Source organism: Ranitomeya variabilis, chromosome 2, assembly GCF_051348905.1.
Source record: "Ranitomeya variabilis isolate aRanVar5 chromosome 2, aRanVar5.hap1, whole genome shotgun sequence".
Classification (NCBI taxonomy): domain Eukaryota; kingdom Metazoa; phylum Chordata; class Amphibia; order Anura; family Dendrobatidae; genus Ranitomeya; species Ranitomeya variabilis.
In genome coordinates this window covers 243,808,639-243,833,063 of record NC_135233.1, presented here as the reverse complement: position 1 = coordinate 243,833,063, position 24,425 = coordinate 243,808,639, and the positions used below count along the sequence as shown (strand labels likewise).

At 43.1% G+C, this 24,425-nt stretch overlaps 1 protein-coding gene across 2 annotated transcripts in view; it reads right to left on the bottom strand.

Moving 5' to 3' along the window:
• The window catches only part of LOC143805251 (solute carrier family 2, facilitated glucose transporter member 6-like), a 59,182-nt gene extending 41,168 nt beyond the window's left edge, over positions 1-18,014 (bottom strand). The window contains exons 1-4 of one of the 2 annotated variants that reach the window (XM_077284339.1): positions 17,761-18,014; positions 12,480-12,642; positions 12,073-12,279; positions 10,237-10,336 (exon numbers count right to left, since the gene is read on the bottom strand). In XM_077284339.1, the coding sequence (XP_077140454.1) occupies positions 10,237-10,336; positions 12,073-12,279; positions 12,480-12,642; positions 17,761-17,861 (571 nt within the window). In that variant the 5' untranslated portion in view covers positions 17,862-18,014. The remainder of the gene's footprint in view (positions 1-10,236; positions 10,337-12,072; positions 12,280-12,479; positions 12,643-17,760) is intronic. The other variant, XM_077284340.1, reaches the window with a different exon arrangement.
• Positions 18,015-24,425: the final 6,411 nt, after the last annotated feature.

Sequence of the window (24,425 nt, the reverse complement as noted above, 5' to 3'; positions counted from 1 at the left end):
CCTCCTACTCTATCTATATGCTACAGTGCCCCCTCATATACAAAGCAATATACGGACAGTATAGCAATGCTCTTGTACACGTGGTAATACACATTATGTGTAGCAGTACCACCGTGTACGAACACATAATAACATTCATTATGCACACTTAAAGGGGTTGGGGAGAAGAGGGAACAATAACATATTTACATCGCATCCATCATAGATATTGATTGCTCCCCTGATGAGTCCATGAAAGGATGAAACGCATCGGAGACGCTATTCCGCAATAGAGGCCGGTTACCTGATCTTCCTTTGACTTGAACAGCATGATTGGGCTGTAGGTGATGGGTGAGATCAAACCATTTGCATGGCATTAAAATAATGTGCTTTTGGTTCCCGTGTGAAACGGATTGGATTCATTGCATTATGGTTGCTTAAGCGTATTTGATGTACCACATTATCGCCATTGTTAAGCAACCGTTTTAAGAATAATATGATGCCCTACTTATAGCAACACACCAGATATCTATAAAAGATGGATTTGGGAGAGCATAAACCCATTATACTGATAAGAGTCTGTGTGTGACAAAACTATGCATCATTGTCTATTTGGGGACTCTGTTTTTATGCTGCAATATATATGCTGAGTATAAGATAAACTTGCCTTGGGAATCATGGGGATATAAGTGTGGCAGACAAGTGTGGTAGTAAATAGCCAAAAATGGTATGGACATAACAACCGTTGAGTGCGGCTTGCTATAAATTGACCGCTGCCAATTTTCCCCGTTTTTATTCAAGTTTTGATGACTCTTTGTGGCTATATAACGTTGTACGTTTCGTTTGGGGGTCTACGAATACTTTGACTCTATGGCAAATTAATGCTGGTATGTTATATCTGTATTGCCACAAGTTCTATACAACCAAGAGACGAGCAATATACAATACTAAGACTATTCAAGTACCTATATAGGACTGTATTGTAACTCAGCATTTATTTTAAATATTCCCTTGTGTGTCTATATATACCTTTTTTCCCCTCACTGGGTGGTTTGAGTTCATCACTTTGTTGTTTGTGTAGTTTAATAAAAGTTAAGTTTTAGGTCCCGTGCTATTTATATAACATATTTATATCCCCTACAGCTACACGTACCGGAGGCACTGACATGTGAAACCGGCCTTAGTCAGGAAAAAGACAAGGTTTGTGCATGAGACTTGTGAAATCTCATAAACTTTGCTGGTAATGTGAAACGCAGATGAAAATTTGCATGAAAAAATGCTTGAAAAATGCTGCAACAGCGCAACGTGCGAACATAGCCTTACCGGATCATTTTTACCGCAAAATGACAGCCGTAAAAAATGGAATTTTTTTCACCTTGTCACTTGTAATTTTTTTCCCACACCTTTTAGTACATTATGTGGTAAAATTAATAGTGTAATTCAAAACTGGAACCCCCCCACCCGAAAAAGAAAAATGAGCCCTCTTTCGACTATTGGGATAGAAAAATAAAAACGTAATTGTTCTTGAAAAAAAAAAAGAAGAAAGAAATGAAAGCTCAAAAATGAAAATTGGCTGTGGCGGGAATGGGTGAAAACTAGAGTTGGTGCAAATTAACTTGCATGACTCGGTTTATTGGCCAAGTCAGTAATCTCTGGCCATCGGAGGCAAGCTATTTTGATTAGCCAGCCTGGAGCAACATCATCTTTGCAGTGCGAGGCCGGCTAATCAGAAGAAGGGCCGCGAATGTCATCAGTTAAACGGTGGTTCTCATTACAATCATGGCTGATGGACAGGTCATGTGAATCGATTTGCACCAACTTTAAGACATTTTGGTTTTCATTCATTAATGGGAAGCAGAGATCTTAACCATGGTGGAGAATTGTAACCAGGGCCGGTTTTAGGCAAAGTGGGGCCCTAGGCAAAGTTTAAAATGGGGCCCCAAATGCTACCATATTGCACATCAACAGAAGCATTTCTGTTGTATTTACATGCGCTGAGTTCAGGCCGCTAAACGAGTGTGATCGACAATATTGAAATCGTTCAACGTTTCCCCTGCAGCCCATTAATTCCCCAGATTTTACAGGCAGGAGCACAAGCTGCATTAGCAGAGCTTCTGCTTGTAAAATTATTTAATCCCTTCTGATGGATTTACATCATGGGACTTGACTGTAACGCCGGAGAGGTATGGGATATTGTTGTTTTTTTTTATTTTAACTTTGTTTCAGGTGACAAGGGTCTTCAATTGGATTGAGCGCTTAATAAACTATTACAACACACTGTGTCTTTATTTCATTAAAATGCTTTTTTCCTAATGTGTGTGGTTTTTTTAACCCTTTAAGAACATAGGATTAATAATGGATAGGTGTCTTATTGACACCTCTCTATTATTAACCTGGCTTAATGTCACCTTACAATAGCAAGGTGACATTAACCCTTTCTTACCCCAGTCCCACCGCTACCCCTGAGTGGGAAGAGAGAGGCTAAGTGCCAGAATAGGCGTATCTTACAGATGTGCCTTTTCTGGGGTGGCTGGGGGCAGATGTTTTTAGCCAGGGGGGCCAATAGCCATGGTCCCTCTCTAGGCTATTAATATCTGCCCTCAGTCGCTGGCTTTCCCACTCTGGCGGAGAAAATTGCGCGGGAGCCCATGTCAGTTTTTTCCGTGATTTAACCTTTTATTTTAACAGCTAGAGCCCTAAAATTTTGCATACACACACACTACTAATATTAGTAGTGAGGAATATGTAAAAAAATAAGGGATATGAAATGGTTTACTGTATGTAACCATGTCTCATATCCTGTCAGGTTTGGGAAGGAGATAGCAAAAGCCGGCAATTGAATTACCGGCTTTTCTGCTATCTAGCATATGAAATATAAATATTTGTATATATATGTGTCTCACTGACATATATATATATATATATATATATATAGACTGAATATATTTTTTACGAATATTTGAGCCCATGCATCCATTCTATGTCCATTTTGCAAGCCGTCGAGAAAATCTCGCTGTACGGATGCCATACGGATGCCATACGGATGCCATACTGATGACACACAGAATTGAAAAAAAAATCGCATCCTCACATTGAATACGGATCACTGTTCAGGAAATTTTCTGCGTATCTCAGCCATCAAAAACGGACCGTATTTTTATACGTTGTGTGTGACTCCGGCCTTATAGTGAAAAAAACCCACACTCCTCACCTCTCCTCGTGCCCGTGCTACTCCTTGTTCCTGTCTCAGCGGCTGCACTGCCTGCCACACAGTGAGTGCACGAACGTCATCATGCACCCGCAGTGTCAGAGGCAGAGCGGGGAATGATGGGAGAGGGAGCATCAGCTGACGCTCTCTCCTCCATCATTCCTTTGAACTGTACCGGCAGATGCTGGTATAGTTCAATGCGGTGGCAGCGGGGGAGTCGGCGCTGGCAGTAGGTGGGGGAGCGGGGGCACTATGCAGCTGCCTGGTCTGCCTGCCCCTAACGCTGGCCCTGATTGTAACATAAAGTATAATAGTGAGTTGGATGCTGACATGTTATGACTGCGGTTACAGCTATAACTAAATAGCTGTGTACATGACTGTCGTCAGCCATGACATGTTGTTAATAAAGTTAGGTGTAAAAAAAAAAAATTACCTCACAAAGTGACAGAGAGAGCGCAGGGCAGAGACGCTCCTGTACACTGACAGACAGACATGGTGTGATAAAATACTGAGAGAAATACTGTTCTGCGCTAGCATGAGAAGCCATAAACGTGGCCAGACTGTGTCCTCAATAATCTGCTGCTGACAGCTCATAATTACCAGAGGAACACTCATTCCAGAAGAAGCACAGATGGCTGCCAGCACTAATCCTGTCAGATTGCGCTTTCTCATTTCCACCACTTTTCCCAAGAGAACTAACCTTTTTTTTACTCATATGAGGGCTTGTTTTTTTTGTGGGATGACTTGTAGTTTTAAATTACACCATTCATTTTACCATACAATGTACTGAAAAACAAAGGAAAAGTGTGGTGAAAAAAAAAAAAAAAAAAAAAAAAAATCGCAATTTTTCCATTATTTTTGTTTTTTTTGTTTTTACGGCTAAAATTGTCAATAAAAAATGACCTGGAAACATGATATTTCAGCTCAGTACGATTACAGCAACACAAAACTTGTAGAGCTTTTTAATTTATTTTTAATTTAATGTGCAAAGAAAATTCTGAACTTCATAAAAGAAGAAATTTGATTTGTGTCACCATTTTCTGTGACCCGTAATTTTATTATTATTTTTTCATTTAATAGTGCTGCCTGACAGCTTTTTTTTGCGGTCAAACTAATGATTCAATTGATACTATATGAAGCTTATTTTGATAGTTTTTTTACAGCTTGTTTTTTTAACCCCTTTACTCCGAGGGTGGTTTGCACGTTAATGACCGGCCAATTTTTACAATTGTGACCACTTTTCCTTTATGAGGTAATAACTCTGGAACGCTTCCATGAATCCCGGTTATTCTGACAATATTTTCTGGTGACATATTATACTTCATCATAGTGGTAAAATTTCTTTGATATTACTTGCGTTTATTTGTGAAAAAAATGGAAATTTTGCAATAAGATTGAAGATTTTGCAATTTTCCAACTTTGAATTTTCATGCCCTTAAATCACAGAGATATTTTACACAAAATACTTAATAAGCAACATTTCCCATATGTTTACTTTAAATCAGCACAATTTTGGAACCAATTTTTTTTTGTTAGGAAGTTAAAAGGGTTAAAAGTTGACCAGCGATTTCTCGTTTTTACAACATTTTTTTTAGGGACCACATCACATTTGAAGTCACTTTAAGGGGTCTATATGATAAAAGTGACACCATTCTAAAAACTGCACCCCTCAAGGTGCTCAAAACCACATTCAAGAAGTTTATTAACCCTTCAGGTGCTTCACAGGAATTTTTGGAATGATTTTTAAAAAATGAACATTTAACTTCTTTTCACAAAAAATTTACTTCAGATCCAATTTTTTTATTTTATCAAAAACCCCAAAAGTTGTTGTGCAATTTGTCCCGAGTACGCCGATACCCCATATGTGGGGGTAAATCATTGTTTGGGCACATGGCAGAGCTCGTAAGGGAAGGAGTGCCGTTTGACTTTTTCAATGCAAAATTGGCTGGAATTAAGATCGGACACCATGTCATGTTTGGAGAGCCCCTGATGTGCCTAAACAGTGGAAACTCCCCACAAGTGACACCATTTTGTAAACTAGACCCCCTAGGTAACTGTGTGGTGAGCACTTTGAACCCCCAAGTGCTTCACAGACATTAATAACGTAGAGCCGTAAAAATAAAAAATCATACAATTTCCACAAAACTGATGTTTTCACCCCCAATTTTTTATTTTCCCAAGGGTAATAGAAGAAATTGGACCCCAAGAGTTACTGTGCAATTTGCCCTGAGTACGCTGATACCCCATATGTGGGGGTAAACCACTGTTTGGGCGCATGGCAGAGCTCACAAGGGAAGGAGCGCCAGATTTTACTATTATGGTTTGCAGGTGCTATGACCCACTGGGAGAGCCCATGAGGTGCCAAAACAGCAGAACCCCCCCCCATAAGTGACCCCATTTTATGAACTACACCTCTCAATGAATTCAACTAGTGGTGCAGTGATCATATTGACAATATGGGTGTGTCACAGAATTGTATACCATTGGCCAGCCATGAGGAGAGACTCGGGAGGATCAGAGCACTATTTGTCTATTCAAGTGAATGGGTCTGTGCACATGTCATTGTGTTTCCATGGACCGTGTGTCCATGGGAAAAGCATGCTGACATGTAGTTTCTAATGTGAGCATGGGACACAAAACATCCAGCACACGTGCATACGCATAACACACATGGATGTCATCCATGTGACATGCATCAGCACCGGGGAAGAAGCGTTACAGTAAGCGCTGTTCCCCGTCGCCGGGTGCTGAACACGGCTCTCATCATTCTCCCCTGCGCCCGTCCTTGTGGTACTGATGCAGCACACAGATGCCACACGTGTGCAGCAAGTATTACACACTCAAACACTGACATCTCCGATACCGGAAATATCAGGACGTGTGAAAGAAGCCTTATAGTGTTTTTTTATGTTTGGCTGCTGTCAAACACTAAGGTCGGTTTCACATGTCAGTGTCTCCGGTAAGTTTAGTGACAGTTTTTTTCACGTACCGGAGACACTGACACACGTAAACCTATTCATATGAAGGGGTCTATGAACATGTCAGCGTGTTTTGACGGACTGCGTGTCTGTGTGCAAAAGACACAGATATGTCAGTTTTTACCCAGACATACGGGCCACAAAACGTGCCACACACGTGCACACGGAGAACAGTGTATACTGTCCTCCGTGTGCACGGACTGCCGCCAGGGAAGAAGCGCTACTGTAAGCACTGTTCCCCTGCGTGTGGTGCTGAATGCGGCTGTCATACCTTCTCCCCTGCTCGGCCATTGAGCAGGGGAGAATGAATGAAAGAAAAACCTGACGTGGGGTCCCCCCTATGCTTTTCAACCAACGCGGCAAAATTCACAGGTGCGGGCTGCTATTCTCAGGCTGGTAAGAGGCCATGGATATGGCCCCCCCAACCTAAAAACAGCAGCTCGCAGCTGCCCATAAAAGGCGCATCTATTAGATGCGCCAATTCTGGAGCTTAGCCCGCTTCTTCCCACTTGCCCTGTAGTGGTGGCAAAGTGGGGTAATGAGGGGTTAATGTCACCTTCCTATTGTAAGGTGACATTAAGGCGGCTTAGTAATGGAGAGGAATCAATAAGACACCTATCCTTTACTAATCCTATAGTTGTTAAAGGGTTAATTAAACACACCACACAGTAAGAAAAAAGTATTTTAATGAAATCATACACAACAAAGTTTCCCATTATTAGTCTGCCATTACAAGCGAATCCCTCAATCTCCTGTAAAAAAAAGTCAAAATAATAAACCAACAATATACCCATACCTGTCCGGCATACAGTCAGTCCCACGCCGTAATCCATATCTAGGGGAATGTACAGTTTACAACTGGGAGCGCTGTTAATGTGACTGCCACAGGCTGTAAACTACTGGGGAATATCAGGACATGTGAAACCAGCCTAAAAGATGCTTTTATTGCAAAAAATAGTTTTTGCATCACCACATTTTGAGAGCTATAATTTTTCCATATTTTGGCCCACGGAGTCATGTGAGGTCTTGTTTTTTGTGGGACGAGTTGACGTTTTTACTGGTAGCATTTTCGGACACATGACTTTTTTTATCGCTTTTTATTCCGATATTTGGGAGGTAGAATGAACAAAAACCAGCAATTCATGAATTTCTTTTGTGGGGAGGCATTTATACTGTTCTGCATGTGGTAAAATTGATAAAGCAGTTTTATTCTTCTGGTCAGTGCTATTGCAGCGATACCTCATTTATGTAATTTCTTTATGTTTTGGCGCTTTTATACAATAAAAACTAGTTTATATAAAAAATAATTGTTTTTGCATTGCTTTATTCTGTGAGCTATAACTTTTTAATTTTTCCGCTGATGGAGCTGTATTGCTTTTTGCAGGACAAGATGATGTTTTCAGCAGTATCATGTTTATTTATATCCGTCTTTTTGATCACGTGTTATTCCTCTTTTTGTTCGTCAGTATAATGATAAAGAATTGTTTTTTGCCTTTTTTTATGGTGTTCACTAAAGGGGTTAACTAGTGGGACAGTTTTATAGGTCGGGTGATTACGGACGCAGGGATACCAAATATGTGTACTTTTCTTGTTTAGATTTTTTTATTCAAATATTTATTTAATTATAGTATAAATATTGATTATTTAATTATTATTTTTTATTTTTTGAGTTTAAAACATTTTTTTTTTACCATGGAACAATCATTTTTTGCAGGCTGGTCTTTTCTATAGCATGCAGATGAAGCAGCATCTGCATGCTATAGAAGCTGTCAGCGCTGCAATCCCTGCACACTGACCTGAGAGACTTCCTGACATGCACAGCCCATGACATGAAGTTTCTCAGCTCTGGTAACCCGGATGTCATCATGGGTTACCATAGCAGCGATCAGGACCCGTAACGTTTTCAATTTTCGTACTATAGGGCTGGGTGAAGGCTTGTTTTTTGCGCTCCAAGACAATGTTTTTATTCATATCATTTTGGAGTAGATATGATGCTTGATCACCTCTTATTACTTTTTTTTTGTTGTTGCAGCAGATGAAAACCTGCAATTCTGTAATTTTTTATTTTTTTTCTTGTGAAGCCGTCTATTAATCGGATTAATTTATTTTATATTTTGATAGATCGGACTTTTAAGAACCCATCAATACCATATATGTGTATTTTTTTATTTCTTAATTTTAGTTTCAATAAATTTTATTTTTCAAAGATCAAGAAATTCTCGTAACAAGGTCCCACGCAGGGGAAGGTGAACAAATGTAATCATATTCCAGAATAACTTTAACATTTTTAAACATAAAAACAGAGAGACAAAGACAAAAGGTTAAGAAAACAAGAGGAAAGGGGGGGGGGAATAAGAGATCGTACATTGCATCATAAAACACTATTTGAATGGGGGTAAAGGACGGGCTTGAGGAAATTCATCAAACTTCACTTGTCCTTAGAGCGATAGCGTTAGAACTTGGCTAAGGTTACTATTGGTGTCCCTTTCTCTTGTAGCTTGAATTCGTTCGTACAGCATGATAGAGTTCATTTTGTCAATTACCGATGTCAATTACCAATGAAAGAGAAAGGATAGTTGATTTCCATCTCGTTGCGATGTGTAGCTTAGTGGACAAGAACAGCTGATTGGTTAGGTTATGAAGTTTGTTGGAAAAGCCAGGGTACTTGGCGCCTAAAAGGAAAACCGTTGGGTCTAGATTGATCGTTCTACCGAACAAACCCTCCACTATAGATTTAATCTTTAGCCATAAAGCTGAAACTACTGGGCAATCCCACCACATGTGTCTCAAGTCACCCAGAGCTCCACAGCCCCTGAAACATCGATCCGATTGGTTTGGGTAAATGGCATGTAATTTATTCGGAACCTGATATGTCCTATGTAGGAGCCTTATGGATGTCTCCACAAGGGAGGTTTGGAGGCTACCCTTGGAAAGGGAGCAGCAACATTTTTGCCAGTCCTCCGGGGACATTGTCATATTGAAATCCCACTCCCTTTGTGTCATATATTTGAGCTTTTTTTCCCCTGATACAGTATTTAAGGATGAGTATATTAGAGAGATAGCTCCCCTACCCAAGGGGCCGTTTAAGCATTTTTGCTCATAGCTGGTAGGACAGTGAGATACTCCATGTCGTAAGATTTGCTCAGCGAAGTGCAAGATCTGGTTAATACGTAATATTTCAAAAGCTGGTGGGGTAAACTTTTGCATAAATTCTTGTTTGGTGAGTAAAATATTAAATGGTGTGGTAAGATGTTTAAGAGTAGCAAAACCTTTAGACTCCCACCAATGGAAGGGACGAGGATCTAACCCCGGTGGAAAAGAAGGGTTATAGAAGAGGTGAGTCATTAAGGAAGTTTCAGATTGTAAACAGTGTTTGAACCTTTCTTTCCTCCATAGCATCAGAGAATGGGCTGAAAATGGAGCTGTGGCATAGAGTCCTTTCTGGGGCTTCTGCAGTGACCACATGAGACCCGATAGAGTAAATGGTGACAGAAAGGAAGATTCGAGCCCCACCCACCTAGGTTCTCTATTTATTTCTTAATTTTAAATTGAAGAAAAGGGGTGATTTGAACTTTTATTTTTTCTTTCATTTTTTCAAACATTTTGTTTACTTTACTCACCTTCGGGCGCATGAGTCTGATCGCTTCTACTATATATTTAAATACCACAGTATTGCTGTATATAGCAAAAATCACGGTCTTTTATGAACATCAGCCACTGGCTGGCTTTCACAGGAAAACTTTCATGACAAGAACAGGGGTCTTCAGCAGACACTTGGCCATCATGGCAGCTCATCAGTGCCCGTAATCATGCATAGAACAGCGCACCTCCCTACCAGCATGCTGTAAATGCCGTTGTCATAGATTGACAGCGGCATTTGACAGGTTAACAACCGTGGATAGAGCTCTGTTGCAATCACATGATGGCTGATTATCACAGCCATCATCTGCCAGCAAAGATGAGGACTCGATTTATAAGCCTGCATTAAAGTCAGGGAGATGGCATATGACATAACTTGTACATCATATGTCATTGAGGGGTTAAAAACTGCACCTCGGCAGCTACACTTACCCAAAGAATAGAGAACCAAAGCTCCACAAACAGCCATCAGCTGAGGACCGGCGCCCAATGCCCCCCGTACACCAGCGTGGGAGATCTCAGATATATAAACCTAGAACACACAAACCATCACATATGTTAGCGTTGTGAGTTGTGACATGAACTGTTTATCCTGAGCCACCTGATTCATTAGTAGATTTCCAGAACTGCAGTCGACACTGACACACAATCGCGAAATCAATAAATAGAAAATGGTGAGTCATTTCTGTGAGGTTGGCATATACGGTACTTACTTGCAAATCCGTAGAAATCCTGTCGCTCTAAAATTGGACTTCAGCATGGTAATGAAATGCTATGCTGATCAGTTACCATAAATGACCCTTCTGTCCCCAAATCTGAGGAGAGCAGCTTACACATACCATGGATTAGTACATGACATTGCATGGGGGCCTAAAAGCCTCAAATAGGGAGCTGAGATAGGGGATCGCTATGGTACGGTCCTCACACTGTAGAACGTATTGTACATTAAAAAGGTTAATAAGTGGAAATCCTGGAATGCATAGCCCCTGATTATGGAAATTTCCACGGTATGTGATGTCCATATTATGTGTGACGAACAGAGCGACAAATGTGGGACACAGTTACCATAAGATGTATGTGCCCAAAGGTTAATTCATTTTGGTAGAAGGTGTCCATATATTTATCATATAAGTGTCATTGTAAATGTGGTAATTTCCATCTTGAGATTTTAGAAATGTTGCTTTCCGTCTATCCCTTTATCTTTCTTCCAACAAAAGACATGGCAGAAACATTTCCCTGTATTCTTAGGCCATAGTATATCAGTACATGTTGATAAATGTCCGTTTTGATATAACCCCCTGGTCCTTGTTATATTATTACATGTTTATCTAAGTCCATTTTAGTAGAACTCTTTGGCCCATATTATATAATTAATTTCACATCCATATGATATCATACGTTTGTGTCTATATTATTTACATGTGGATCTGAGTTCGTTTCAGTAGAACTCCTTGGTCCACATTATATCATTACATGTTGATCTACATCCGTTTCAATAGAGGTCCTCGGACCATGTCATTACATATTGCTCCAAGTCCATTTTAGTAGAACTCTTTGGCCCACATTATATCATTACATGCTGATCTATGTCTGTTTCACTAGAGGTCCCGGTTAAGGTTATTACATGTGGATTTAAGTCCGTTTCAGTACAACTCCTTGGTCCATATTATATCAGTAAATGGTAGAAATCCAGGTGTAAGCGTTATTGTTGTCATTTTTCCACTTTTGAGGCAACCAGGCCTTTTTTTCGTTTTGTAGTTTGCATGTCATATCAGTAATCAGAACCAGACTGGTGGCTATGGGCCTGCTATCTGACAAAGATTTATCACTGTATATATAATAAACAGTCTGACTCACATTGGTTAGCATAGGAGTCAATGCAAGCAACCAGTTAGTCACATACCCCAAGCTGGTATGATGGAACATAAAGGCATTATGCCTGCGTATTACAAAGCCATATCCACTATATGTTGCCACTTTGCAGTGTCTCGGGTGATTTCAGGTGGGAATACCTCCATAACTCAGCAAACATTGCCACATGACACAATTTTGTATGTGAAATTGGAGACGCAGGAAGATTTTGATATTAGATCTGTAATATGGAATTGGGCATGGCTCCTGCTGAGAAGGGAATCAACTGTTTTTCGCATTATTTTGTGCATTAGTAATTAGATTATTCTGCATTATGAATCTGATTTTTCTGTATTATTAATCACATGTCTCTGCATTATTAATCAGATTTTACTATACACAAGTGACAAGTCTTACCGGTATAGATGATGCTGCCAGTCCTCCGGCCAGACCTGTTAGAATCCTGCCCAAAAGTAACATTGAGACGTGTTGTGCACTGCCCATGAGCAGGAAGCCCACCGCTGCTGGAAAAGCCGAGAACATGATACTCAGTTTACGTCCCAGTCGGTCATTTAGGTACATCGAGCTTATTCCTCCGAGACAGCATCCCAGAGCAAAGATGGACTGTCCGGAGAAAAAAGAAATTACATTTACAAGCATTATTCAGGATTAGAAAATCATGGCTGCTTTCTTCTAATGACAGCACCACAGCTGCTCACAGGTTGTGTGTGGTATTGCAGCTTAGTCATATTCACTTCAATGTAGCCAAGCTGTAATACCACACAGAACTCATTGATTGATACAAAGAGAGAAAAGATCTGTACCCCGAACCATGACTTTTCTGCATCTGTAATGTGCAAAACTGGATCAACATCTTCTTCCAGAACTGGCAGCACAGGTGAGGGGTAAACCAGGCCGTAACCATGGGAGAAGCTACCAAGAACGGCGGAAAAGGCGGCCAAGAACATCTTCTTGTTGTCTAGTGTTCTGTATGGAAGGAGGTAAGAAGAGTTTCAAAATAGGGACCCCCAACTTAGTGATTGTCATCAAATCATGACCTAGTGGACGAGAGGACTCAGAGCTCGTCCCCCAGCTGAAATTTTCAGACATTAGAGAGAAAAAGGGGGTAAGATTCTGAGGTCTGGGTCCTTCATACTCAGTTTATCCACATATGCAGAAGTTGGGTATGGAAAATAATCTCCAAATTGTTGACAAGGGCACCTCTTTTTTTGTGGGCATACAATGTGGATCAATGGCTTATGGCACTGCAGCTGTTGTCCTGCATGGGGGCCCACCGGAGGATTCTCCTGTGGACCAGTCCATGCCTGGATATACTTGAGATTTTATACTGGTAATCTACTAAGGAATAGTGGCACCCAGTGCTGATCAGCATTTAGCACTGCTATACACTGCGTACAGACTTAATAGGCAGTGGGTACTTTGACCATAACATAATTTTTGCCGATTTTTCAATTCCAACCTTGTATAAACCTGAGGGCTTATTGGATGAAGCAAATCAGGTGAGATGTATTTGTGTAATGAGGAGAGTCTGGCCTAAAGATATCAATGCCCTTTATCAAGGTGTAAAATGAACCCAAAAAAAGAATTATTTGAATGAAAAATCACAAATTGTTACACGTCTTACAGAGGATGCAGTGCTCTTGAACTTGCTCATATATTGGGGCGATCACAGAACCATCAAAATATTTGTGAAAAATAGACAACGGGCCACAAAAAACGCATTGAGAAAAAAAGACCAGGACCAGCGACACCCATTGGACCGGACCGCCCGGCAGCTGAGTATAATAAAACTTATTTTTTGGTTCTTCCAGGTCGGGTTGGGGGCTTATCTAAAGCATTATAGAATGCTGTATATAAGCCCTGAAAGGTGGTGGCCTTGTATCGGCCAAAACTGCTGACAGATTCCCTTTATAGAAGGCTGAAACCTAACCACCACTGAACAAGACACAGAAGTGCAAGGTATTCAGTGCTCAGAGACATGGCTGAGGCAATGATCCTGAAACAGGTCACCACTAAGCAAGACACAGAAGGTGGAACAGCAAGACTGGGCCAATAAATATCGGATAACAGATTGTTCAAAGGTTTTATGCACTGATGAGAGGAGAATGACACTTGACAGACCAGATGGGTGGCCCATGGCTGGAGCAGTAATGGACACAGACATCCACATGCACACAGACACCAGCAAGGTGGAAGTGGGGAACAGCTAAGGGCTGGGATTATTAAAGATGAGCTAGTTGGACTTTTTGGGGTTAGGCTAGGTTCACACTGCGTTAACAGCAGCCCGTTCAACACATACGTTAACGGGCTGCTGTTAACGCAAGTGCCGACTTGTCACATCGCTAGCGCAGATAGAGCATCTGCTAGCTCTATCTGCGCTAGCAGTGACGGACCCGGTAAACGCTGCAGCCCGCGTTCCAGGGTCCGTCACTCAATGACAGCACATGGCTAGCGCACGCCCATTGTGGGCGTGCGCTAGTGATGAGTCCGACATAGGACTTAATGGTGGCGTTAACGGAATACGTTACACCGCGTTATGCAGCGGTGTAACGTAGTCCGACTAACGGATGCCTATAACGTAATGTGAACCCAGCCTTAGAGATGGGCTCAAACTCAACTCCCAAACCTACTGCCAATTTTAGAAGATACTTTCTTCTCGCAGTGGTGGAGGAAAAAGTCTGCATCTTTCAAGAAAACTGGGATTTTTATGCAGGGCATGCTCCATCACAGCTATGAAATCTGCACTGCTTGTGTGCCAGTAAAGACCTTAAAGCATAACCAATGTTTTAATTTTCATTTCAGAAATCAATTGTACATGTGAAAATAAGCAACTCTGTCATATATCTTATCAGATACATTTTCTTCTCTCTCTGCCAAAATTGATTGGTCATTATCAAAAATCTCAATTCTGAGGTAAAATCTGTAGTCAGGTAGACAGACATTCCCATAAAGGTACCGTTACACTAAACGACTTACCAACGATCACGACCAGCGATACGACCTGGCCGTGATCGTTGGTAAGTCGTGTGGTCGCTGGGGAGCTGTCACACAGACAGCTCTCTCCAGCGACCAACGATGCCGAAGTCCCCGGGTATCCAGGGTAAACATCGGGTTACTGAGTGCAGGGCCGCGCTTAGTAACCCGATATTTACCCTGGTTACCATTGTAAAAGTAAAAAAAAATAAACAGTACATACTCACCTTCTGATGTCTGTCACGTCCCCCGCCGGCGTCCACCGGCGTGCACTGAATGTGTCAGCGCCGGCAGTAACAGAGGTGACGTCACCGCTGTGCTCTGCTTTACGGCCGGCGCTGACACAGTCAGTGCAGGGAAGCTCTCGGCCGGAGGTGCGTGCATTAGCAGCGCTCTTGCCGAAAGCAGTTTTAACCCTGTGAACGCCGGCGGGGGACGTGACAGACATCAGAATGTGAGTATGTACTGTTTTTTTTTTTTTTTACTTTTACAATGGTAACCAGGGTAAATATCGGGTTACTAAGCGCGGCCCTGCGCTTCGTAACCCGATATTTACCCTGGTTACAAGTGAACACATCGCTGGATCGGCGTCACACACGCCGATCCAGCGATGACAGCGGGTGATCAGCGACCAAAAAAGGGTCCTGATCATTCCCATCGACCAACGATCTCCCAGCAGGGGCCTGATCGTTGGTCGCTGTCACACATAACGAGATCGTTAGCGGGATCGTTGCTACGTCACCAAAAGCATGACGTTGCAACGATATCGTGTGACTCAGCCTTTACTGTGGTAGGAGATGGCAGCTGCTACTGATACACTTCTATGTATATGGAGGGAAGAGGTAGAGACAGAACTGATCCCTCTTCCCATCTACATATAATATTATCAGTAGCAGTTGGAGTCTCCTATCTCAGTAATGGGAAAGTCTGTCTACAGTGAATACAGATTTGACCTCAGAATTGAGAATTTTGATAATGACTGATTAATTTTGGCAGAGAGAAAAGCAGATCTCTTCGATAAGATATATGACAGAGTTGCTTATTTTCATGTGTACTATTGATTTATGAAATAAAAATTAAAACGACGGTTACGCTTTAAAGATGAAAGAATAAAGACATGGCTCCTTCCTCACCCCACCTAAACTTTACTGAGCACTTATGGGCCATTCTTAAACAGGAGATTTATGGTGAAGCAAAACAGACACCTCTCTGAACAGAGTCTGGGAGACTGTGCTTGGTGCTGTCCGGAAATTTGATCATCAACAGATTAAAGAGGTTTTACCACATACAAAGTACATTTACATTAATAGATCTTGGTATAATAATAATTTTCACAATTGGATGTGTTTAAATAAAATGTTCCTGTGCTGAGATAATCTTATACATGTGTCCCTGCTGTGTACTATGTAATGGCCGTGTCTGACCGTACAGGGACATGGTCTGATCATACCACAGCTCCTGGGCAGGGGGGAAAGCAAAAGAGTATACAGACATTACAGCAGGGGATCACAAATGATTCTTTTTGTGAGGTAAAACATTTCACTGCCTGTTTTTCAAGCAATGCTTTACCTCAAAGAAAGAATCAGCTGTGATCCTGTGCTGTCCTGTCTGTATATTATTTTGCTTTCCCCCCTGCCCAGGAGCTGCGGTATGATCAGACCATGTCCCTGTACGGTCAGACACGGCCATTACACAGTACACAGCAGGGGCACATGTATAAGATTATCTCAGCACAGGAACAACATTTTGTAAACACATCCAATTGTGGAAATTATTATTATTCCAAGATTTATTGATTAAAATTAAGTTCCTTCATGGGACTATCCCTTTAAGAAACTGACAGACTCCATACATGGACAGCTTATGACTGTTAATGAAAAGAAGGGCGGCTATATTGGTCACTAATATTTTTTAGGAAATATCAGACATTTATATTTGTATATAATGAGTTGTTTGGTTATTATTCTCATTTTCACAGATGAAAATAAACAATTGAGGTTGAAATGTAACATTTTTCTTATAATTGCATAATAATTCTGCACACAAAGATATTCTCCTAAGAAAGACAAAACTGCACTTTTACTTTCTTAAATATTTAGTTTTTGGGTTTATTTACTTTTTTGGATTGACCAACAGTTCTGTAATTGTTCAATAATAAAATTATTCATTAAAAATACAAGTTGCATAATGATTGTGCACGCAGAGTAAGTATTCTATTACTCAAGTGACTTCCATTCAGCAAGCGCTCATTTCTAGTGACATTTTGAAGTGTTGTAACATCTCCAAAAATGAGAAGTGACAATTACTGTATCCTAGATAGATAGATAGATAACAGATAGATAATAGACAGATAGGTAGATAGATAGATAGATAGATGATAGCTAGATAAATAGATATAGATCAAAAAAAGAGGCAGCACTCCATTTTTCAAAAAAGGTGCAGGATTTATTCAAATCCACATGTCAGTGCGATGTTTCAGCTCTATTGAGCTTTTCTCAAGGCTTGAGAAAAGCTCAATAGAGCTGAAACGTCGCACTGACATGTGGATTTGAATAAATCCTGCACCTTTTTTGAAAAATGGAGTGCTGCCTCTTTTTTTGATCTATATTGAATGTGGACGACCAGTGGACGGGTTGCCTGGAGGCTCTGCACCCAGAGATAAGTTAACCAGTGTGCTGTTCCCCTTTTTACCATTTATTAGATAAATAGATAGATACATAATAGATAGACAGATAGATAGACAGAAAGACAGATAGATGATAAACAGATAGATAATAGATAGATAGATAGATAGATAGATAGATAGACAGACAGTAGATAAATATAAATAAATAGACAGAAAGACATGGAAAGATAGTTAAGGATAGATAAGAAATATAAATAATACAACGATGAACATATAAATATGATGGATAGAAGGCAGAAAACATACTAGACAGATAATAGAATGATATGACAATGTGACATATTGTTACACAGTTAATAGACATGTAAGATGGATAAATGATAGATATGAAATACATACATGAAGAATAGATAGATGAATAGGATACATAAGTAGATAGATAAAAAGGTAAGCGGATAAATAGAATGTATAGATTGATCACTCACTTTATATATTTCTTTTCAGCTTCTCTCAGGGCTTTTCCCACAGACTGATAATTAGATTTTTCGGGGTCGCTCAGGAGAGGTTTGTTGTCCATGGTGGACATGCTGTGAGGTCCAGGAGGATGATTTTGAGAGTCCTGTCCAGTTACTTCATGCTGCTGTAGTCCTTGCTGTGCTGAGTGGAGGACTGTGCATCAGAGGTGGATTCTCACCACTGGGGAGGGTCAATGTCATCGCCTCCAAGGAAATCTGCACTTGTTACATTTAGTAGATGTCATGCAGCTGGTATGTCATGCAGAGATCCTGACTGCACAGGGGTAAATCTCATCATTCATGACAAAAGTAGGCAGAGCCACTTGCGACCTGGTCAAAAGCATAGTGCCCAAAGGGAAAGGGGACACTGCTTCTGGCAAACCTGACAAAGTTCTTATTTCACCAAAATGCCCACACTTAATTTGCATTTGCTAGATGGAAACTGTGAACAAGCTGCTGCTGACTGATCAGTTAGGGCATGCGCACACGATCCGGAGTTGCTGCAGGTTGGATGCTGCGTACTTGTCATCCAGATGTTACAGCATAGTGTGTGAGATTTTAAGAAATCCCCTGTATACTCTGCATGCACAGTCGCCCACGGCTCACCCGTGGAGACGGACATGCAGCGCGTCTCTCCAGACCACAGCAGATCAATTTCTCTTGCAGAGACGCAAATGGAGCGCCCCCAGACGCAGGGCCACGGGGTACTCGGTACCGGGCCTCTCTGTCTCAGTTCTGGGGTCGTCACGGTGGCTAGACCCGGTCCGTGACCCGGCTAAGGGGCGTCCAATGAAAGGGGTGATGGTGGTGCGTGGTGTAGGTCGCGATGAATAACGAGGACACAGGGTTGCAGTCTCTTTACCTCTTTACTGAAGGCTTCAGGATCCTCAATCCAGAGTACTGTTAACAGGGCTGGCTGAGACCGGCCGGTCCGAAGGCACCTCCAGAGTTCCCTTTGCAGGTGGAAATCTGTGCCTACCTTCTAGCGCCTGTGTGTTGTAGTACTTCCCTGCTGAGCACCACGGGATAGTCCTCACAACTGTTGTGTCTGTTTCTGATGTTCTTTCTCACAACTTATATCTGTTCTGATGTTCTTCTCCGTCCCCCAGATGATATGGCTAGGACGCACCCGTATGACGGGTAGGCCTGGAGTTCTTCCGGGACCCTAGTGTCGCCCCTCTCCCACAGTTGCCCCCTATGTCTGCTTAGGTGATTTAGGTGAGACAGCCAACCCATAATTAACTGTCCTGCCGTTGGTTTGAAGTAATGCTTGGAGCCCAATACTTCCTCGGCGTTCCGGCCACCGGCTACACGCCTCAGTAGGATGTTGCCTCGATCTTACGGCACGACTCCTACTGGTGTTATCTCCTTGTTGCTGTGATCTAGTTTCTCACTCTCCACAATAAACCTCGCTTCTTGTCCTTTCTTGAGATACCGCTGCAATGTAGTGCAGGCACGGTTCCTTAACGCTCTGTCTTGTTCACAATAAACCTCGCTTCTTGTCCTTTCTTGAGATACCGCCGCAATGTAGTGCAGGCACGGTTCCTTAACGCTCTGTCTTGTTCGCTAGGTCTCTGTCAGGATCCCACCCCTGACAGGGACCCCCCTGAATCTTTCCCCGAAACACCTTCTGCCACAGGATGTTGTCTGGTTCCAACCCAGTCAGCTTCTGTCTAACTTCCTATCCAACCCCCAGTTTTACCAGATTGTGAGGAGTGGCCTAATACATAGTACCCTTTGCTCCCCCTGGAGGCCAGACTGTGAAGTGTATTGGTGTCTGTGATACCTGGTCAGGTGAACTCCTTAAGTGCCATCAGACTGTCACGGGGAGACTAGGTGGGTGAGAGCTAATAACCCGGGCCCCTGCAATTTCCCTCAGACTAGGGAAATGCTGACTGACCCTCTACCTGAAGTTTACACTGATGGTGTGCATGTCCAGGCCTCGAACCTCACCCTGCCTCCTGTTACAACCCTAAGCTGAAAACCTCCGCCCTCCACCCAGTGAATGTAATACACCAATAGCCACAGTTAGCACAGACAAGGATAAAGGAAAATATACACCACGCCGCAGTCACTCAGGAATACACTATAAATGTGCAGGGCAAAATAAACACAAATATAGGAAGGAGTAAATAAGACAAAGGAAAATACACCACCAGCAACGATTCTCCAACAACCAGCTCTCCACTCCAGACCGAGATAACAATGCAAGACAGAAGCTATAATCGGCGACGTCCAATGATCAGGAAAGCTATTTAAAGGCAATGGGCATGGCCCAGCTTCCAATCCGAGGATCAGGTAAATTAACCCCAGAACAGCTAGACAAAATCTAGCCGACGCCAATGAGCAAATAGTGGTCAAAAGCGGAATTTCCGCTGTCTGTCGGACAACCTGGTCTGAACAGCGTCCGACATGACAGTACCCCACCTTCTACGAGGGACCCCAGGGCCCTCACGGCTTATAGGACCTGGCTTGTCCGGATGGCGACGATGAAAAAACCTGACCAGCCGATCCGCATGAATGTCTGAGGCTGGTACCCAGGACCTCTCCTCAGGCCCATAACCACGCCAGTGTACCAAGTACTGTAAAGTGCGGCGCACTACACGAGAGTCAACCACCTTGGAGACTTCAAATTCCAAGTTACCATCCACCAAGACTGGAGGTGGCATAGGCGCCGCGTCCACAGAACCCACCACCTTCTTCAGAAGAGACCTGTGGAACACGTTGTGTATCTTATACACCGTAGGGAGCTCCAGTCGGTACGCTACTGGGTTAATGACGGCGGTGACCCTAAATGGACCAATAAACCGTGGACCCAATTTAAGGGACGGTATTTTGAGTCTTATGTTTTTTGTGGATAACCACACCCAGTCATCCACACTCAGGTCCGGACCTGGCACACGCCTACTGTCAGCCACACGTTTGTACCTAGCACCCACACTCAACAGGCGCTGTTTAACTCTCCTCCAAACTGACGACAATTGTGCTCCTAACTGGTCCTCCTCCGGAACGCCGGAAGAGCCCCTCTGACTCAAAGTACAAAATTGAGGATGTAGCCTGTAAACACAAAAAAACGGAGACTCCCCAGATGACTCCTGGCGGTGATTATTGATGGCAAACTCAGCCAAAGGAAGAAAGGTAGACCACTCCTCCTGGTTATCAGAGACAAAGCAGCGTAGGTACTGTTCCAAATTTTGGTTCATACGCTCAGTCTGACCATTTGACTGAGGATGAAACGCCGAAGAATGGGACAACTTGATCCCCAGCCGTGAGCAAAATGCTTTCCAAAATTTTGCCACAAACTGAGACCCCCTATCAGACACGATGTCAGATGGAACCCCATGAAGTCTGACCACCTCCTGCACAAATACCTGAGCCAGAGTCTTAGCGTTAGGCAACGAAAGCAAAGACACAAAGTGCGACATTTTTGAAAACCGATCAACAATCACCAAGATGACCGTGTTCCCAGCTGATGAGGGCAAATCAGTGAGGAAATCCATGGAGATTTCCGTCCATGGCTTACTAGGTACCTCAAGAGGAAGTAGTGTGCCAACAGGACGGGAGCGGGGCGTCTTAGCCCTAGCGCACGTGGTACAAGCTGACACGTATGAGACCACGTCCTGTCGGATCTTGGGCCACCAAAACCGACGTGACACCAACTCCAAGGTACCTCCGCCAAAACCTTTAAGCGGAGATGAAGCGGTACAAAAGATTTGTTGATGGGAAGCTCAGATGGTACCTCCTCCTGAGCCTCGGCAATCTAAGCCTCAACCTCGGTAGTGAGAGCCGAAACAACAACACCCTTTTGGAGGATGGGTACAGGATCCTCCCGAGGTTCTCCCCCCGGAAAACACCTGGACAGAGCATCCGCCTTAGTGTTTTTAGACCCCGGTCTGTAAGTGACAACAAAATTGAACCGCGTGAAAAACAATGCCCAGCGAGCCTGCCTGGGGGACAGACGCTTGGCTGACTCCAAATACAGCAGATTCTTATGATCGGTAATAACCGTAACCTGATGTACCGACCCCTCCAAGAAGTGTCGCCATTCCTCAAAGGCCAACTTAATAGCCAACAACTCCCTGTTGCCGATATCGTAGTTACGTTCGGCGGACGACAGTTTTTTGGAGAAATAGGCGCACGGACGCAAACCACTCAAAGATGAGCCTTGAGATAGTACTGCCCCCACACGAACCTCAGACGCATCGACTTCCACAACAAAGGGTTTTGATACGTCTGGCTGCACAAGAATGGGGGCTGAAACAAAACTGTTCTTAAGAAATTCAAATGCGCACACAGCAGCCTCAGGCCAAACAGAGAAATTGGTACCCTTTTTGTCATGTCGGTTAGCGGTTTAGCAATGATGGAAAAATACTTGATAAATTTCCTATAGTAGTTAGAAAACCCAAGGAACCGCTGAAGTGCTTTCAGGTTATCAGGACGTTCCCAATGCAGCACCGCTTGCACCTTAGCGGCGTCCATTTTAAAACCAGAAGCAGACACAATATAACCCAAGAACGGCAACTCTTGAACAAAAAATACACATTTCTCAAGTTTAGCATACAGCTTATTCTCTCTGAGAAGCTGTAACACCTGCCTGACATGATCTAAATGAGCATCACGGTCGCAAGAATATATGAGAATATCATCTAGGTACACGATAACGAATTTCCCCAAAACATGCGAGAACACATCATTGATGACATGTTGGAACACTGCAGGTGCGTTAGTCAACCCAAATGGCATCACCAAATTTTCAAAATGACCCTCAGGGGTATTAAAAGCCGTCTTCCACTCATCACCTTGACGGACTCTTATGAGGTTGTACGCCCCCCTGAGGTCAAGCTTGGTAAACCACTTAGCACCTGCCACCTGGTTGAACAAATCTGGTATCAGTGGCATAGGGTATGGATCACAAACCGTAATCTGGTTCAACTCCCTGAAATCCAAACATGGGCGTAATCCGCCATCTTTCTTCTTCACGAAGAAGAACCCTGCTGCCACCGGCGAGGATGATGGCCGGATGTGCCCTTTGCTCAAGCTTTCGGCAATATAATCTTTTAACGCTTGTCTCTCCGGACCGGAGATGTTAAACATCCTTGCTTTAGGCAATTTGGCCCCTGGTTTAAACCTGATAGAACAGTCATAGGGACGATGTGGCGGCAACTCTGAACAACCCTTCTCAGAGAACACATCCACAAAATCCAGAAGTGACTCCGGAACGCTTGAAGTCACCGCAGCCACACATGTGGCCAGGCAATTCTCCTGGCAGAACTCGCTCCACCGAATTATGTCCTGAGCTTTCCAGTCAATTACCGGGTTGTGCATAGACAACCAAGGAAAACCCAAAACCACCTGAGCAGGAAGATTCCTGAGCACCTTACATGTAACCCGCTCGGAATGTAGAACCCCAATGTGGAGTTTCACCTCAGCCACAAATTCAGTAATCTCCCCCTGAGAGAGAGGAGCAGCATTGATGGTGACCACACGGATAGGATGAGACAGTTTTTCAATCCTAAAACCTGCTGTGCGCGCAAACTCCTCATCAATGAGATTTGTGGCTGAACCACTATCCACAAAAACAGTAATTGGCAGCTCACTGCCAACGAAAAAAACCTTAGCAGGGAGCATGCATTGAGAAACCACCATGGAGGATATACATAAGCTCAGATTGGTCTCCTCCATACCATCTGAGCTTAGAAGTTTTCCGCCGTTGCGTTTTTCTTAGACAGCAGAGGACAGATGTTAATAAAATGACCAATTTTACCACAGTAAAAACAGGCTCCCTGCTTCCTGATCTCTGGGGCTCGACGCTTTACATGTGACACCCCTGCGATTTGCATAGGCTCCGTGGGCTCACCTGCAGCAACCTCACGTGAACCTAAACCTTCACCCACAGGTGGTGTCTCATGCTCCCCCTGATGCAGACGGCGATCAATGCGGACAACCAGACTCATAGCGGAATCTAGAGAAGCAGGAGTCTCGTACATCAGAAGGGCTTTTTTAACCCTTCCAGAAACCCCATGAATAAACTGACTCTGCAATGCTGGATCATTCCATTGGGTATCGATCGCCCAGCGGCGGAATTCAGAACAATAATCCTCTGCTACTCGCTCCCCCTGGCGAATGGAGCGTATCTTAGATTCTGCCAGAGCCATTCTGTCAGGTTCATCATAGATTTTCCCAAGAGAAGAAAAAAAAATCTCCACAGAGTCAAATGCAGCAGAATCAGATGGCAAAGAAAACGCCCATGCTTGGGGATCCCCGCTTAACAATGACAACACCAGGCACACACGCTGAGCCTCATTACCCGAGGAGATCGGGCGCATACGGAAATATAGTTTGCAAGCTTCACGAAAAGAAACAAATTTACAGCGTTCCCCAGAAAAATTTTCAGGCAAAGGAAATTTAGGCTCAGCAACTCTTTCTGTCGCTCTAGCTTGCACATTAGATACTGCTAGTCCCTGTTGCTGTACTGCCCCCCTCAACTCCGTGACCTGTAGGGACAGCGCCTCCAACTGGCAGGTTATGGAGGTCATGGGATCCATGACAAAACACAAAAAAAAAGAAACCCTTTTTGTTATTTGGCTGATTATAATGTCACGGGGAGACTAGGTGGGTGAGAGCTAATAACCCGG